Source organism: Ursus arctos, unplaced genomic scaffold (assembly GCF_023065955.2).
Source record: "Ursus arctos isolate Adak ecotype North America unplaced genomic scaffold, UrsArc2.0 scaffold_9, whole genome shotgun sequence".
Lineage (NCBI taxonomy): Eukaryota > Metazoa > Chordata > Mammalia > Carnivora > Ursidae > Ursus > Ursus arctos.
The window spans coordinates 24,266,855-24,283,658 of record NW_026623111.1 but is presented as its reverse complement, the minus strand read 5'-3'; the positions used below and the strand labels follow the sequence as shown (position 1 = coordinate 24,283,658).

Genomic DNA, 16,804 nt, shown 5'->3' with positions numbered 1-16,804 from the left:
GCAGAAATGACTCCTAGTTACTGGTATGAACAATGAAATGGGCAGTGATCTCACACATGTATGGACATGAAAAATATGCTGGTGAAGCAGCCTGGGGGGAAAAAAAAACAGGGGTTCCTTTTTGGATCTGCTCAGTTTGAGATACCTCTGAGAAATTCATGTAGACACGGTCAGAGCAACACTGAAACACTGGCCTTTTAGTCTCCAGCAAGATGGCACACCCTCAGCGTGACTGCTGCCACTCCCTCTTAATAAATTTGCAGCTGGCCTCAGAAATCTTTTCAAAGTAGTGCTCCCAGTAACAATTCCAAAGTGAAGGAAGCTGGCACTGGAAACTAAACGGACTTTCTATCTGCGTTCTAGACGATAAGCCGTGGCAAATACTATATTGTTTAGTGGCACTGCTAGTCAAGGGAAAAACGCTAGTCCTCACATTCTGGGAAATTTTAAAATGCTTTTTTGTGCTTCTTCCCACTTTTCTATTTGATTAGATTTTAATGGTTCTCATCAAAGACTCCATCACAATGGGGAATGAATTGGTTTAAATAGATCTGTGCAAACATCACTCACGAAAAACAAACAAACAAAAAGCAAAAAACAACCCCTCAGTATGTCACCGCAGGTTACTTTACCATCACCACTACCAACCCACCTACATACAGGTACTCGCACACACACGTGCTCAAACAGGAAAAAAAAATCAGTTCTGTTTCTCTTTTAGATTTTCTTCTTCTGGTATCACTAACTTAATTGTGTGTGTGTGTGTGTGTGTGTGTGTGTGTGTGTGTGTTATTTAAACCTGACGATGTTCTGTACCCACCGTTGTGCAAAGCAATTAAGAATGTCTGTTTATATGTTTCTGTGAAAAAAGGCATATTTCCTTCTACAATTATGGGTTTTTTTCTGGCTACTAGAGATTATGGTCCTCTACATACTCTAAGAAATTTAACAATTCCTTTACGCCATTTCTATCTCTTCCAACTATTTATCATGGTTTTGGAAGGAGCCGGTGATGATGAGTCCAAATCCCAGAGTCCGGGTCCCAGTCCCATGACTAAGTAGCCACTTCCCTCTTGGCAAGCCACTTTTCATTTTCCCCTGGGCTTCCCCAATAAAATTAGAGTATTGCACTAATTTATTCATAAGTTTTTATAAAACCTTAAAATGCTATAATCTTATTGTATTATAAGACAATAATGTTTTAGGCAGTCATTACGAAATGACACACTACATATTAATACAATTCCTCTCCCCGTGCGTACATAGATACCACATGTTATTAATGTATGGCCAAAGAAGCACAGTGTTCAACTGGAAAAAATAATTAATGACCATGATGAGATGAAGTAAAGATGATCTGAATAAGGAAAATAAGAAAAAAAAGCAATAGTCTACATATGTGTTTGGAAGGTTCAAAACAGAAGGTCAGAAGGTAAACCGAGCATAGTGCAGATAGGTATGGGGGAGGGGAAGAATGATTGACGTAAATCAGGTAATAAGTGCCCCTTATTTAGCATTAGCTGTTGTGAAATCAAGTCACAGTGGCTAAGCCAACGTTATCACAGCAGAATCAGGAAGGCTTAAAACAACAGGAGCCTGTGAAGGATAAAATAAAACACAAGCCTCTTTTGCAGTTAAGTTTCTGCCTAAGTCACTGACATTAGAGGTTTTTTTTAAATTCACAAGTAGCAATGGATTCCTTATAAAGTTGTTATACTTATGCTGAAGTAGGAAAAAGGACTGTTTTGTTCATCTTCCAGTATGATCATGTCGCTTATATTTAAAGTTTGAGGCAGTGAAAATGGACAACGTACAGCTGAGCTATACACAACTTGGATGAATCTCAGAGACATGCTGTGATTTTAAACCAGAAAACAATTTTAAAACAGGAACACGAGTGCTGGAAATCAAGATGGCAATTACCAGTGGTGTTTGGGAAACATTGTTTGTGGGAGGCTGGCCTCATTTATATGTTGGTCTATGAAGTAGTTAAATGGATGTGCTCATTTTCTGATGACTTAATGACAGGTACACTTAAAGTCTGTGCAATTTTTTGTGTGCAAATGTCAAAAGGGAAGTACTACAAACCTCACCAGTGAGTATATGGGGAAAAGGTGTAAGTACATCACAAGGAGTCAGACTTAGGTGTGAGAGTCATTCAACATTCAATAGTCACGGAACACCTAAAATGTGGAGGATACTTCCAGAGGCAGAAGACTATTCCTTGCCCAGGAAAACTCTTGCAAGCCATTTGAAGTGAGACACATATGAACAAATGGTCACAATACAATAAACATGAGATCAGGGTTTTCAGCCTCTACCGCACTGACATCTTGGGCTGGATAATTCTTTGTTGTAGGAGTCTGGCTTGTGCGTTGTAGGAAGTTCAGCAATATCCCACTTGCTCAATGCCCACTGAACCACTCCTGGTTCTGACAATCAAAAACTCTCCAAAGATTGCCAAATGTTCCCTTAGGAGTACAATAACCCCCGGTTGAGAACCATTGCCTTAGAGCCACATATGACAATCTGGGGTTACCAAATAGAGAATAGCTAACTGCATAATGAGAGAATGAGGCATCATTTTCTGGGCAGGAAACCAATACAATATCTTCTTCATTCCATAATATTTTGGAGCAAGGGGAAGTTATTCCATAGCCACCAGGCAAAAGTCCAATTTCCCTTGGTGGCATTCTGATCCCACAACACATATAAACCAGAAAAAAAGCTCTGAAACTGCAAATGGGAGATATGTATTGATAATATTAAAGCATTCAAGCCAAAAAAAAAAAAAAAAAAACTCCCTGAATTGGTTTTAATAAATATGAAAGAATTTCTTTGACCTTAGTATTTGTCTTTTGTATATAATCAGAAAATCATTCTTTTTTTCTTCATTCCCTTAACTCACTCTGGGCAGTGAATTCTTATGATCAGAATATGTTTCCACCATCATGTGGCTCAGAGCTAAATCACTAAATCACCCTCACGGCACTATTTTAACCCTTTACAAACGGAGCGCTGCAGGCATGGGGGGTCAGGAGAACAAGTGTTTTCATTTCCAATAAGAAAGACTACATCAGGGGCGCCTGGGTGGCGCAGCGGTTAAGCGTCTGCCTTCGGCTCAGGGCGTGATCCCTGCGTTATGGGATCGAGCCCCACATCAGGCTCCTCTGCTGGGAGCCTGCTTCTTCCTCTCCCACTCCCCCTGCTTGTGTTCCCTCTCTCGCTGGCTGTCTCTCTCTGTGTCAAATAAATAAATAAATAAAATCTTTAAAAAAAAAAACAAAAAAAAAAGAAAGACAGACAGACTAGATCCAGTGGCGCTCCACCTCACCTCACTTACGACCCTTCTGCTGTTCGGCTGAGAGAAACTACTGAGGAAAGAGAGCAAAAGGCAAGATTTTTTGCAGTGTTTTTATTTAAAACCTGCAGTAACTAAAGATTCAGCAGAAGCGGCAAACCCAAAAGGATATTTGCAATTGGCAGTAAGTTGTTATCTTGGTGAAAACACAGGACAAAATACGCTCTCAATTCCAAAATATAGTTCTGTGATATCTCAATATACACATACTTGCACAAAAGGACTATCTCAGAGACAAATTTCCACATTTCACAAATGGCCAAGCCATCAGGACGCAACCCTCGGCCCATATGATAAGGGGACCATCGGCATGGTTTTATAGGGATAGGTTGTTAAAGGCAAGGAAGCTTTCAGTGGGGAGAATAACACGATGCTGAGAATTCTGGATCCTATAAGGGAAATATGTTAAGCTACAGAGAATTTCACACTGTTGGCATTTCTCTCTGAAATTCTTGGAGAGCACAGAGCCATTTTTGGCTTGCATCACTGCTAGGCATTTCCACAGCGTTTGTACACTAATCATCACGAACGCCTCATTATTAACTATTTTCCAGTTTAAAGAAATGTATCCTGGATAAGCTGAAAAACTAAAGATTAGAATTCAGAGGACTCAGGAAGCCATCTAGCAGTACGTTGATCCTGAGCTCAGTTTCTTTGTTCACAAAGGGAGGAGTTAAAGGCAATCTATCATTTCCATGAACTTCTTCAGCCCTACTAGCGGATAGGAGACAGAAGACCACACTCCTTCATGTGCCCTGAACAAGATTATATATTTCCATGCTTTGAATTATACATAGCTTATCATTTAAACTAATAAAAGCCAAAGTGAATCAGAAGTTTAACTTTGAAAAAAAAAGATGTCAAGTAAAAACCAAACAAAACACTCCACTTTCTTGTTACTTCAACATTACCTCTGGCTGACTAAAATATGATTATTTTCTACCGTTTAAAATACACCAACCATAAATAATTCAGGAAACGTTATTTTGACATGTACATATATCCAAAGGTAATAGTAGCATTATTTTCTAAACAAGAACAGAAACGAAAACAAAAGTTTCTGAAAATATTAAATAATATAGTACTATTGAGAAATTAATGAGTGAAAATTAATCAATTAAGTACATTGACTTTATGAAGCATACTTTTTTTAGAATTTGAGAATAGTCAAAAATCATCTAATTTAAATCCCTCAACTGATAGTGATATAAGAGCTACACAGCAGAAAATAGGGATTTGGGGGGTCTTTTTCTTTGACACTTTGTTGCTTTTTCAACATCACACACACACACATATATATTTTGCCATTTTGCCAAAGTGGTTATTATAACATAATGTGTAGACAAAAAACATACATGCATTAATTGCTCAGATGCACTGTTAAGAGAATCTAACCATCACCTGGCCAGGGATGTTATACTGCTTGCAGTATGTCTCTAGGGAATCAGAACCAAGAGAGTGGGGATGAATCAGAGAAAAGTAATTACCTCTACCGGAAAAACAACTCAAGATCGTGTAATGCTGATGGTGAATCATTAGAGGCATCATCCTCACATTCAAAGAACAGCACTTTGAGTGTATAAGGTGAGGCTGTCGTGTAATACAACTGATTCAGTAGACAACCCATGAATCTCTTTGTGTCTCTCTCTCTTGCCACTCTCCAGTCACCTTGTCTTAATCATCAGGAGGAAGATCTTTTAGCCACAAACTCCAAAGTTCTATCCAAACCCAGTGTATTTAATATACTGCATAATATGTAGATCACAAGAGGTTTTATGTTAATGATTCTGATTCAGAAAAGTGTTCTATTTAAATAGCATCAAAACAATTCAATTCAAAAGCAGATGGCAGCATACTGGGTGCTAGAGATTCAAACAAGTATAAAATGTTTGCTTTCCTACATGAGCCTAGAACCCAATAATCAAAACTGCAATTTGCCTGCATACTACACTGTGAGTCACATGTTAAATTTTGAAAGAGTTTTTAAAAAGCTAATACATTCATATTTATTTTCATATAAAATTTCTAATACAGATTTTATCACCTCAAAATTTGAATATTAAAAAAGAAAGAGCAGATGATGCTCGTCTAGGGCCTGGGATAGATTGAGCAAGAAGGCGATCACTTGGGAAGAGAAGATTCTGGGCAGATAAGCAGAACATCATAGCAGTTGGTACTTGTTCACATAGATCTCCCAAAATATGTAAGGAACGATACACAGTCTGAAAATGATGATGAATGGGGGCGCCTGGGTGGCGCAGCGGTTAAGCGTCTGCCTTCGGCTCAGGGCGTGATCCCGGCGTTCTGGGATCGAGCCCCACATCAGGCTCCTCCACTATGAGCCTGCTTCTTCCTCTCCCACTCCCCCTGCTTGTGTTCCCTCTCTTGCTGGCTGTCTCTGTCCTGTCAAATAAATAATAAATAAAATCTTTAAAAAAAAAAATGATGATGAATAGACAAACCATATTTGGGGAATTTAACCTGCAACTTTCCAAGTTGAAATACAGGTGACACTAAAACAAGGAAACAAACAAGAAAACACTGAGTAATCATCCATTGACACCTATCAGTATCCCCTCCGCTCTGCTTCCTCCGAGTACCCTAAAGAGATTTTTTTTTTTCCTCTTCAGTAGTATGTGCCTTAACAATCAGAAAATTCACCAAACCCATTTGTTCCCCTGGGAAATTTTGTTCTTTCTAAGACCTTCACTGGAGACAGAAAGGTCACGCTTTTGAAACCAGAGAGGTCTGGCGCTCCCCTGTTAACTAAACACATTGCAAAGTATTTGACCTCTTTGACCTCAGATTTAGCCTCGGATTTCCCCATCCGCAAAATGGAATTAGTGAGAGCCACCTTCTAGAGCTCTGAGAATCCAATGCCTTCTTCGTGTTTGGGCTTGAAAAGAATGTGATGCACGTTAGACGCGCCAACAAATGTTAGTTCTCATTTCATTCACCAATTTTAATATTTACCATCCAAGAAAACATAAAAGATGCCCAGCTTCAGTCACAGCTTCATAAAAAGCTTACTTTTTGTTGGTTTTTCTTCTGAACTAGCATTCAAAGTTCCAACTCATGGAGACTTCTTTCTCTTCTCACTGAGCTTTATTCAGTCTTTACACTTTCCTGTATCAGGTAGAAACAAAATCCTGCTGGTTTTAGCTTCCTTTCAATGATCTAAACTCTTTGTTTTCCTAACCAGGAATGATTTTGCCTTCTAAAGAATCAGAGCCCTCTTCATTTCGTAGACGGTTTTTAAATATCGCACGCTGAGAGGGCAGTCTACAAGTACTAAAACAGATTTACTGGCTTCATCTGATGTCATTGTGATCTACTAATTGTAACCAAAAGGCTGATAAAATCTTTAAATGCTGAATCACTATTAGACATCAACCCTTCGTGTTTTTGTTACCTAGCATTCAACTTTACATCATTGGTGTTGGAAGAAGCCAGGATGAAAACAACCAAGCTTTGGATAGGCAAATAGAAAGTCCTAAAAAAAAAAGGAATGCACCATATTAAAAACAAAATAATAACTTCACTACAAGAGTAACAATAGTAAAGAATGAAAGCAAAAAGGATAAAAAGAAAAATTATTGGTAGAAGCATCTAGGCTATAAGATGTAGGGTTCAGCATGAAAGATACAAAAGCATTCACACTCTTGGCCAAAGACATCTGTGGCAACCATCCTTCAGACAGTGCAGAATTCCTCTAGGCAAATGATGCTATTTCCACTATTCAATGATAAAATTGCATATAATAAATTGAAAGAATTCAAGACAGGAATTTAACATATTCAGCTCAGAAACTACTCTCACACAGGACACACTTAAAAAAAAAAAAAAAAAAAGCCTCATGTGGAGTACCAGCACAATAACAAAATAAAGAACTAAATGCCCAAGGGATACTAACCCAGTGGTAGGAAATCAGTAAACAGCTAATTAGCCTGGTTACATATACTTGGGCATTTGCCACTCTTGCTTAATAAGAGACCCTCTCTTTCCTACAGAGATATTAACAATATTACTTACTCATGCAGATATTTTAAAAAATAATTTATGGTATTATTTACTATTAACCTGCTCGTCTATAGGCTTACCTTTGGATACAAGTCCGGTAATCAATCACCTGTATGGTTTAGAATACTAAGTTTATCTTCACTGCAAAGGAAAACTTTACAGAGAGCAACAAAACAACAAAAACGGAAGACAAAAAAGAAAAAAGACATAACTAGTTGGAATGCTTTTTTTTTTAACTGAGAAAAATATTTAGAAAATATCACATAGAGAAAGTAAATAGCCTAATAAATCAGAGATTTTACAGGTCAAAAGGACTAAAAGAACGACAGGGCTGTGCTGATACAAATAGGAGCAAAAGACATGAAAAGGTGATTTAAAGGTTTCTGTTGAGGTCAAATTAAAAAAAAAAGGAAAAGAAAAAAAAGACTGATGTAGATCAGAATGGTCAAAATTTCAAGTACTGACAACATGAGCCCTGTTAAAGGACATGGCTACCTCAGACATTATGGGTGCTGTATTATGATACGAACCAATGCAGGCAAATTTGATATGTACGTGAATAAGTAAATCTTTGCTTAGAGATATGACTGAGGTATGTTGGCCAAAACACTAACCATGGGTTGGCGTGACTGGTGTAAATTTCTATTTTTAGAATTTTCTTCATTTGAGTTTGTAACATTTTAAACCCATGCCCATGTACGTATCATTTTCACAATAGCAATAATGCTACATTTATGAGCTGCAAGTGTTCCTGTTAGACTTCAGCCCAAACGAACCATGGCATAGAACAGAAGGCTGAGATCCGGGCTGTGATTCCACATAAACAAAGGAGCCAAAAGTCCAAGAACAAAAGGGCTAATATAAATTACCTGGTTTTCAGGGTCTCAAACTATAGTTCTAACAAAGCTAAGACCGGTGCAAAGGGGCAGGGCTTGGGAGACATGAAACGCTACATGAAGTGTCAGCATATTCATACTAGACCTTGATTTGTTGGTGCTCCCGAGCAGGACACCGGGGCTTTCAGTTCCCTTATCTCTGAAATGAGGAGCCTGGGCTCCATTCTGATGCGCTAAGGAAACTGAGATCCCAAGAACACCTATTCATAACCCAGCCGGGCTTTACTGACACGAAAAAAGCCTTCTGAGTGTTGCAGGAAGCATGGCAGACAGAAATAAACTGAAATTATAGTGGAAAACAGTTAGCTCCACATAAAAAGTTAACTTGGTGAAACCACATCCTTTATAAAGGTTAAGAGGTTGAGGTCTTTAACAAATAAGACGCTCTTAGTGAGGGGAGATAACTTCCCTGTGTCGCCCTCGATAATAACGTTAATGACTTGATGAAAACAGCATCCAGACAGTCTAAAATGGTTAGGTTTCTACAGCATCGCTGAACTGAAGCAGACAGCGAAATTAGATTTCTAAAATATGCCTATTAAATGAAGGCATTAAGAAAACACACCCCAGAAGGAAAGTCACTGTAAAAGGTAACAAGGTTGCCATGAGATTCAAACAAAAGGGAAAAAGAAGTTGTGTTTTGACAGTGGGTTTGAAAAGGTTTCATTCAAACATCACCATTAAACTTGTTTTCTAATTTCAGAAAGTATTTCATTACCTCTCAGTTTCAACCTTCCCGTTGACTCACCACCACCACCACCGCTGTTCTTTGGTAATTGAAAAACCTGACAAAGTCGAGTCATTTGAAAATTAAAAAAAAAAAGCTTCCAATATTATTGTAAGTAAAGAGTTAGATACACAGTTTCACGGTCAAATATTGCAGGATTTTGTGTTTAGAATTTAAATCTAATTATCTTTCTTCCTAGAGGTAAAAATCTGGGTTTTGAGAGTCATTAAGCTCATATTTTCAGTAAGCCCCATATATATAAACCTCTGTTTAATCTTATTATATGAACAAATTATAGTCCTGGTTTACACTGGTTTAAAACATATAAATAAGAATATAGTGAGTACCTGTAAAATGACCTAAAATTCATTTCAGTTATTCTTTCTTAGGCATTAGCAGAATACATATACACATATGTGTCAAATTGCTATTTTATATTTTTTAAATACTAAAATGTGTTATCAACCTTATATTGGTATATGACAACTGCAGAATATGGATTCTGGTTTTAATATCTGACTTCTAAGCTTTAGTAACATCTTGTAATCTTGAATTATTTAAGAAGCTCCAAGTTTAATCTGTATTTCTTCTTTACATAAATTCTCAGCCTAAAAAGGAAAGAGAATACATTCCATTATGAAAAGTTGCTTCGAGCAATATCCAGGATTAATACAACTCGTCTGCATCCATGGTGGGGGAAGAACTCTACTCTGTTAAGAAACAAAATGTAAATACTCCAAAGGATTACTATAAAAATGGTGACTTAGCACAAAATAGAAAAATAGAGCACTTTCAATCTTGCAAAATTACTTTCTTCTTTTTTTTTTTTCTTTTTGTAATCTGTTAACATTTCTTGGCATAACCTCTCAGATGCACTAAATTTAGGTGAGAGAGTGAGAAACATTTTTTTTTAAACTAAGAAAGAACTCACTGTATTTTCTAAAAATGTCTAAAAATGGGTTCAAGCAAAAAAATCAAGAGGGTTAAGTTCTCACTTGGTCCTTCAATAAAATTACTTGTCACCGCGTTCAGCTGATGATCACCCAGACAGAGCCCCTTACATTAACAATGCCGACAGAGCCGACGTTTTACTGATGGCAATGGCAGTCCGGTAGATTAAAAGAGAATGTAGATTTAATCTCCCCGATGACTTGATGGCCTCAAATGAAGGATTCTCAAATTTCATGGTTCTGACCTATTCAGGGAGAATAAGTGGATAATAAATTACCTGTCCCCTAGCTCTGTAACAAGAAAAAGAGCCGGATTGGACTATCTCTGTGTTAACTCTCATGTATTACTAAGTTTACCAACATAACCTGCATGCCACAGAGCAAAAGATCATCCTATTTAACAGATTTCCAGAAATTAACTTGCACTGATATATGACCCTATCTGATGCCAATACAGGAAGGTGGGAGCAGCAGCATGCAGAGAAGCCAGATTTCAGGAGAGGCTCATTTGACTGGTGATTAAGGATAACCTCCAGTAAAAGGGATTTCTCATCAGGGAGGCAGAATGTGTTTGCTGCAAAGAGCAAAAGTGCCCACCGGCCAGCCAGACTGCTCGTCACAGCCACACCAAATGTGCGGGTCGCAGTCATGCTGGAGAGTCTGGCTAAAGAGACAATGGGTAACTGATGTGTTAGGAGAGGACCAGAGTGGAGAAACAGACACAGAGCCCAACCGTAAACGAAGAGGCGGCGGGTCTACCTTGATGCTTTGTTCTGAGCATGACAAATTAAACATCTTTCGAAAGCTTTAATGTATGTTGTGCTTTCCCTAACTCAGGCTGATTAAATTAGAATCTCCATTATCCAGCAATAGTGCTGCCTACGCATAGGCACCTCACCAACGTGCAGCTTCCTATCCTTGTCAGCAGACGCAGAAATAACACCACAGCAGATTTCGTGGACACTGAAAATTAGCAATGAGCCTTCTGGCTTCAGAAGGCAAATGCTCGAACTCCACCACTTGAGCAGAAGAAAAGAAACTTGAACCAAGGTAACAGCTAGATCACGATTTTGGGGAGTCCCTGACCTCCGAACCACAGAGCTCCTTATCAGAAAGGTATACATGATCGTATTTGTTTCGCCTGAAAACAGGTATAAAAATTACAAACATTACAGGGGCGCCTGGGTGGCTCAGTCGTTAAGTGTCTGCCTTTGGCTCAGGGCGTGATCCCGGGGTCCTGGGATCGAGCCCCACATTAGGCTCCTCCGCTGGGAGCCTGCTTCTTCCTCTCCCCCTCCCCCTGCTTGTGTTCCCTCTCTCGCTGGTTCTCTCTCAGTCAAATAAATAAATAAAATCTTAAAAAAAAATTACACACATTACAGAAAAGCAATTCTTTATTTCTTGAATGCTCCTTGAGTGTATTATCCCCCTCACCCACACACACACCTTCCCCGCCTCCCCTTCTACTTCTCCTGATTCCTTCCAACAGACTTTCATGGTAAATAAGAACTATAAAAACTCAGACTCCCGGGTGACATTCATAAAAAGCCTGCGTGGCTCCAGTGGCTTTGCTTTTGCTGCACCAATTTTAACCCGTTTCTTCACAGACCTTTCTGCGTCACCCCCAAGGACTATTTTCAAGGACTTTCTGTCTCTGGAACATTGTTTTATCTCTTAAGAGAGTGATAGGAAGATCAAACCAGAGAATTCTAAAAGTGGATAAGACTATTCAAAACCCTCGCTTATTTAAGTTGAATTCGGGCCCAGAGAGAATAGGTAACCACAAAATATTATACAGTTAGTGGGTGTTAAAGCTAGTGAGTGGTAATGCAGTTCCCTTGATTTCCAAATCAGTGCTTGGTATCTGGGGACATTTTTGGTTTTCATAACTACTAAGGGCTGGAGGGAGCAAAGTGCTCCTACTATCTAGGGCACTGTGTCCAGGGAGGCTCTTAAACATCCTATAAGCCCCACAAGAAAGAAATACACAGTCAGAAATGTTAATAGTGCCAAGACTGAGAAACCCTTAATCTGGACTAGGAGATGGGGAAATTGAGATTTTTTTTTTTAAGTTGTAATCAAGTTTAAATTATATCTTGAAATGTCAAAGCTAGCGTGTTAATAATGGTTTTCCTTTCAAATATCCATTCTCTGCCCAAATACACCATGAAACACAATATGTTTCCAATTCTGAATAGAACTGGTATTTACTATCATCACATTTCATTTACCTTGAAATGTTAATTGCGGTACAGCAGGGCTCCATGGTTGATTTAAATTTACATTTGCTTTTAAATTTGATTAATCTAGTCTCTTAGGAGTCCATTCTTCCACAGCTACTCAGAGGGAAAATAGGCTTTTGAGTACACAATGATTTAGAAAAAAAAATCTTGGCTGATTTGGTTAGTTACACTTTTACATCTAAAGTGACTTCTAACTTTAAGTAGAAAAAAAAAAGAACGCTACTAGAGAGTAAAATTTATCATCATTTACACTGGACATCCGTCCTGAATATCTTAGGCATGCTGTGACATAGTAACAAATCCAAGAGAAAATATAGTTTCAACGTACTTTCCATATTTCAGAAAATATGCCACCTCTTTCGAGTATCCATGTTTGATTAAAAAACAAATATAAATATGTAAAATTTGAACTAGTCCTCTTAGGGGCCAGTATGGTGGCTTACATGGCACCCTTTCGTGTATCTAGTTTCTTTTTTTTTTTTTTTAAGATTTTTTTTTTACTTATTTATTCGACAGAGATAGAGACAGCCAGCAAGAGAGGGAACACAAGCAGGGGGGGTGGGAGAGGAAGAAGCAGGCCCATAGCGGAGGAGCCTGATGTGGGGCTCGATCCCACAACGCTGGGATCACGCCCTGAGCCGAAGGCAGACGCCCAACCACTGTGCCACCCAGGCGCCCCTCGTGTATCTAGTTTCTGACTCAGTTTCCAAATATGCCTTCTGGGACTCTGAGATTAGACACTGCTGAACGTGGGTCAGATGCCTACGGTAAGAAGGCTCTTGTGGCCATACCTAGAAGAGGTAGTCATGATAAATGGAAGCCATATATCATGTCTTACATACCTAATACTCACAGGCACTCTCCTAGACATTTTATTTCTAACCCAGAAATGGCAAATACCGGCAGGCACCCTCCCCTTCTCATATCAAGGCACATCTTCATAATAAATAACATCAATCTTCCAATAATATGGATCCATCATAAAGTCTTTCTCAACGCAGCACTCCAGGAAGCCATTATGAATCAATCCCTAAGAAACAACAGGTTGAATGAAACCCATTTGCCATCCCTGATAAACATTAAGAACATAAATAAGGAACACTTTGCTGTTCAGTAAGGCTGAATCAACATTCTTGAACAGATTTTTTTTTCCTGAGATTGGTAGACCTGAGTTTAAACTCTGGTTCTGACAGTTCCATATTAATTTCTATGAATTGCTTCACCTTAGCCTCCCAACCCAGGCTAGAGTAACTGGGATTCTCCGTGAGGAAGGTATAGGAATTTGGAGGGCACATTATTAAGTAAGGGTTACATGTGCAAAGTTTTAAAATCCTTCCTCCTTTAGGGATTTTTTTTCAGAAGGATTATTATGATTCAATAAAGACCATCAAGTGGTGCTGTTTGATTTGATCACCAAGAGGGTTTCTACTCTACCACTGTGTTGGTTAACATATTCATAACTTGAGACTCCTTCAAGGAGTCTCAAGAGATTAGGATTCTGGCTGATTAGATAAAGTAATATTACTGAGGGACAGATTCTCCTCCAACATATCCGAAGCCCTTAGTAGCTTGGGCTACTGCCTGGGGTCTGGAATAATTATTTTCCCCGTCCCCTACCCCTCCAGCAACCCCCACACCCATGCCTTTAGCTCCCCTGACTTTGACACAATTGCTAAATTGCCTAGTACATGAATCTGCATATATCTACATATAAACAAATAGCCTTAATTGAATCTGCTAGGACTCTACAACTTGGTAACTCATGTATTTTGTCCCAGCCTCTTAAATATAAAACATTAAACTGGCACAAAGACACTCAGCTCCCTAGCCAGAAATAGAGATGCTTGCATCACAACCCTTTTTAGATGGGCAAACACTATTCTTAGGTGTTCCGTCGAAGTAAACAACATAAAATAGCAGAGTATAAATGGCAGTTTCTGCCTATTTTATCTACTTTCCTTATTTCATTTACTTTCCATCACAAATCTCTTTTCCTAGGTTATAACTTAGGTTTTCTTTGAGGGAAAAACACTAAATTTCATTACTTTTATGTAGACATAACACGTAAGCTGATTTTTATGTGTATACGTGTGTTAGTTTTCAGGAGTAAACTATTGTAATTTACCATTTCTATCTAAATATCTCTCTGTAGTGAGGTAGGTGACACCAGGGGCCATCAGATTTATCATCTCAACAACACACTCTGAAGACAAATTAATGATATTCTGCTATGACCTGAATGTCTGTGTCTCCCTCAAAATTCACCTGGTGGAATCCTAATGCCCATGGTGATGGTGTTAGAAAGTAGAGCTTTTAGGAAGTAATTAGGGTCTGGGGTGGCACCTTCATGAATGGAATTCCTGGTCTTATAAAAGAGACCCCACAGAGCTTCCTCACCCCTTCTACCATGGCAGGATACAATGAGGACTCTCTGAACCAGAAGAAGGTCCCCATCGAACCATGCTGGCACCATGATCTCAGACTTGCAGCCTCCAGGACTGCAAGAAATAAACCTCTGTTGTTTATAAGCTACCCATTCTGTGGCATTTTCTTACATAGCAGCCTGAACAGACTATGACATTGTCATTACTTATAGAAAACTGTACCCCACTCAGTGTCCTAAGCTGGAGAAAAGGTAGAAGATAGTTCTACTAGTGCTATTTCTAAAATGCTTCTTTCACATGCATGATTTTGTTTTAGCCATACAACTATCTTTATCTCAATGGCACAGCTGAGGCCAACTGGAACTTAGAGGTATTAAATAATTTGACCAATCGTTTAGTCTTTTATCATTTACCTTCAGGTAAGATGAATCCCATTTGCCCTTCCTGCTAAAGGCAGAAAATCATGAACATTCTTCTGGCCAGTTATGTTAAATAAACATTCTGAATCAGAGAATGTCTTACGTACTGTGTGTAAAAAATAAATTTTTAGAGCTAGGTAAACCTGTGTTTTAATTCTGACTCTATGACTTAAACTATAACTTTTCTCAAGGTCAAATATTTAGTAATTAGAAGAACTCATTTCCAAACGAGGTGAATCTCATCCCAGGTCCAAACTTATTCCATTATGCCATATTATGCCTTCAAAGAACTCCCTCCAATGACATAATTTTTTTTTTAATAACTTGTGTGGTACTTCAACATAAACACACACACGTACACACACACACACAGACACACACGCACACACATACTTTCTCAGGCTCAGAACTGAAGGAGAGTTACAAGGTCATGAAGAACACATTCTTCATCCTAAACAAGACTACACATTCCAAAAGCACTCTTAAAGAATTCTTTCCCTTTTAAGAAAGAATTTCCAGGGAAGTCCCTTGGTTTCCTTCAGTTTCTTCATCAGTTACAACAAGAGATAAACCAAAAGGAGAGACCAGAAATACACAATATTTCTCCTGAGCAGGCAGCTGGGAGGATTCAGAATGCCAAGGAAAGGAAGCATGGTATCTGAAGCACAGTGGCAGGAGACACTGGGATCAAACCAAGATGGCCTCATGGAGCCCACACAGAATTACCAGGTGGACAGTCAATCAAGAAGGCAAAGTCTACATGCTGCAAGTAAGAAGGCAGTGGACATGAGGTTCGTGTAGTGTCTGGTGGTGAGTACTACAGGGTACTACCCTGCTATAGGCTCCCAGGCCCTTTGGAGCTTAGAAAGAGAAAAGTCATGCATCAAAAATACATATCAAAGCTAACAACCCAGTTAAACAACTGGATACAAAGCAAGGATGCAGAGCTAGAAAGTGTAAAGAGTTAGAAATGCTAGCAATAAAATAAAACAAAAAAAACCTGATTTTTTGACCTGACTCTGAATGGAGTCAGGACAAATCACTTAGGCTCTCTGAATCTCAGTTTTCTCAAATATAATATGAGATAAGAGTAAATTATCCCCAAAGCTATTTTTTAGCACAACTCTTCTATGGCTTCATCAGAGGAGTGAGGAAAAGAACAGTTATTAAAATTGAAGGTAGATTGAAGGGAAAATCAGTATCAAAGCAGACTGAATGCTTAGCCACCAAGTTGAAGTTTAAAAGTCCATTCCCATTTCTTCCATGAAGACTGAGCATAGACATCAAGAGATGGTAAAACTGTGCCCTCCAACACAAATAATATGTATATGCATCTTGAATACCTTCTCAGTTGAGTATTCACAAAAAAGTGTAACTTACTTGTGTTTGTAATAATCCAGGATTACATAAGATGAGATCATAGCTGGCATCTATGGAAAAAGATAGTTGGAAACTGTATGCAGACAAGGTGAGAAGAAAATAAAGGACCTGGAAGAGAAGGAGCAAACCAAAGGAAGCAGAGGAGACTGGTTCTTTCACACAGTAAGAAAGATCATGCTACAGGCAGCATAATATTGGAGACAAGATGAGGAACCCTATAAAATTTTAGCTTTCTAGACAACAATTCTGATCTAAAGCTACAAAGTACAGACCTAGGTCCCAAACTAACACAGACACATCTGTGCTCACAGAGAATGGAGAACCTATTCTGCCTTGGCTTCAGAAATTACAAGTTAAAGAAGAAATAGCAGGAAAGAACAGTGACCTCAGGTGGTTCGGGGCTTGAAGAGGAAGAGCCCAGTGT

At 38.7% G+C, this 16,804-nt stretch overlaps 1 protein-coding gene and 1 pseudogene across 9 annotated transcripts in view; one reads left to right on the top strand and one right to left on the bottom strand.

The window, feature by feature from the left end:
- Positions 1-16,804, bottom strand: part of PCDH7 (protocadherin 7) — a 408,598-nt gene that overhangs the window by 268,388 nt on the left and 123,406 nt on the right. The window contains exon 2 of one of the 9 annotated variants that reach the window (XM_057309849.1): positions 1,347-5,764. The exons of the other annotated variants lie outside the window; for them this stretch is intronic. Within the exon in view, the coding sequence (XP_057165832.1) occupies positions 5,684-5,764 (81 nt within the window). The 3' untranslated portion in view covers positions 1,347-5,683. Of the gene's footprint in view, positions 1-1,346; positions 5,765-16,804 lie in introns of those variants that run through there. 9 annotated transcript variants of the gene reach the window in all.
- LOC113262558 (U1 small nuclear ribonucleoprotein C-like) overlaps positions 15,652-16,804 on the top strand; it is a 40,748-nt pseudogene continuing 39,595 nt past the window's right edge.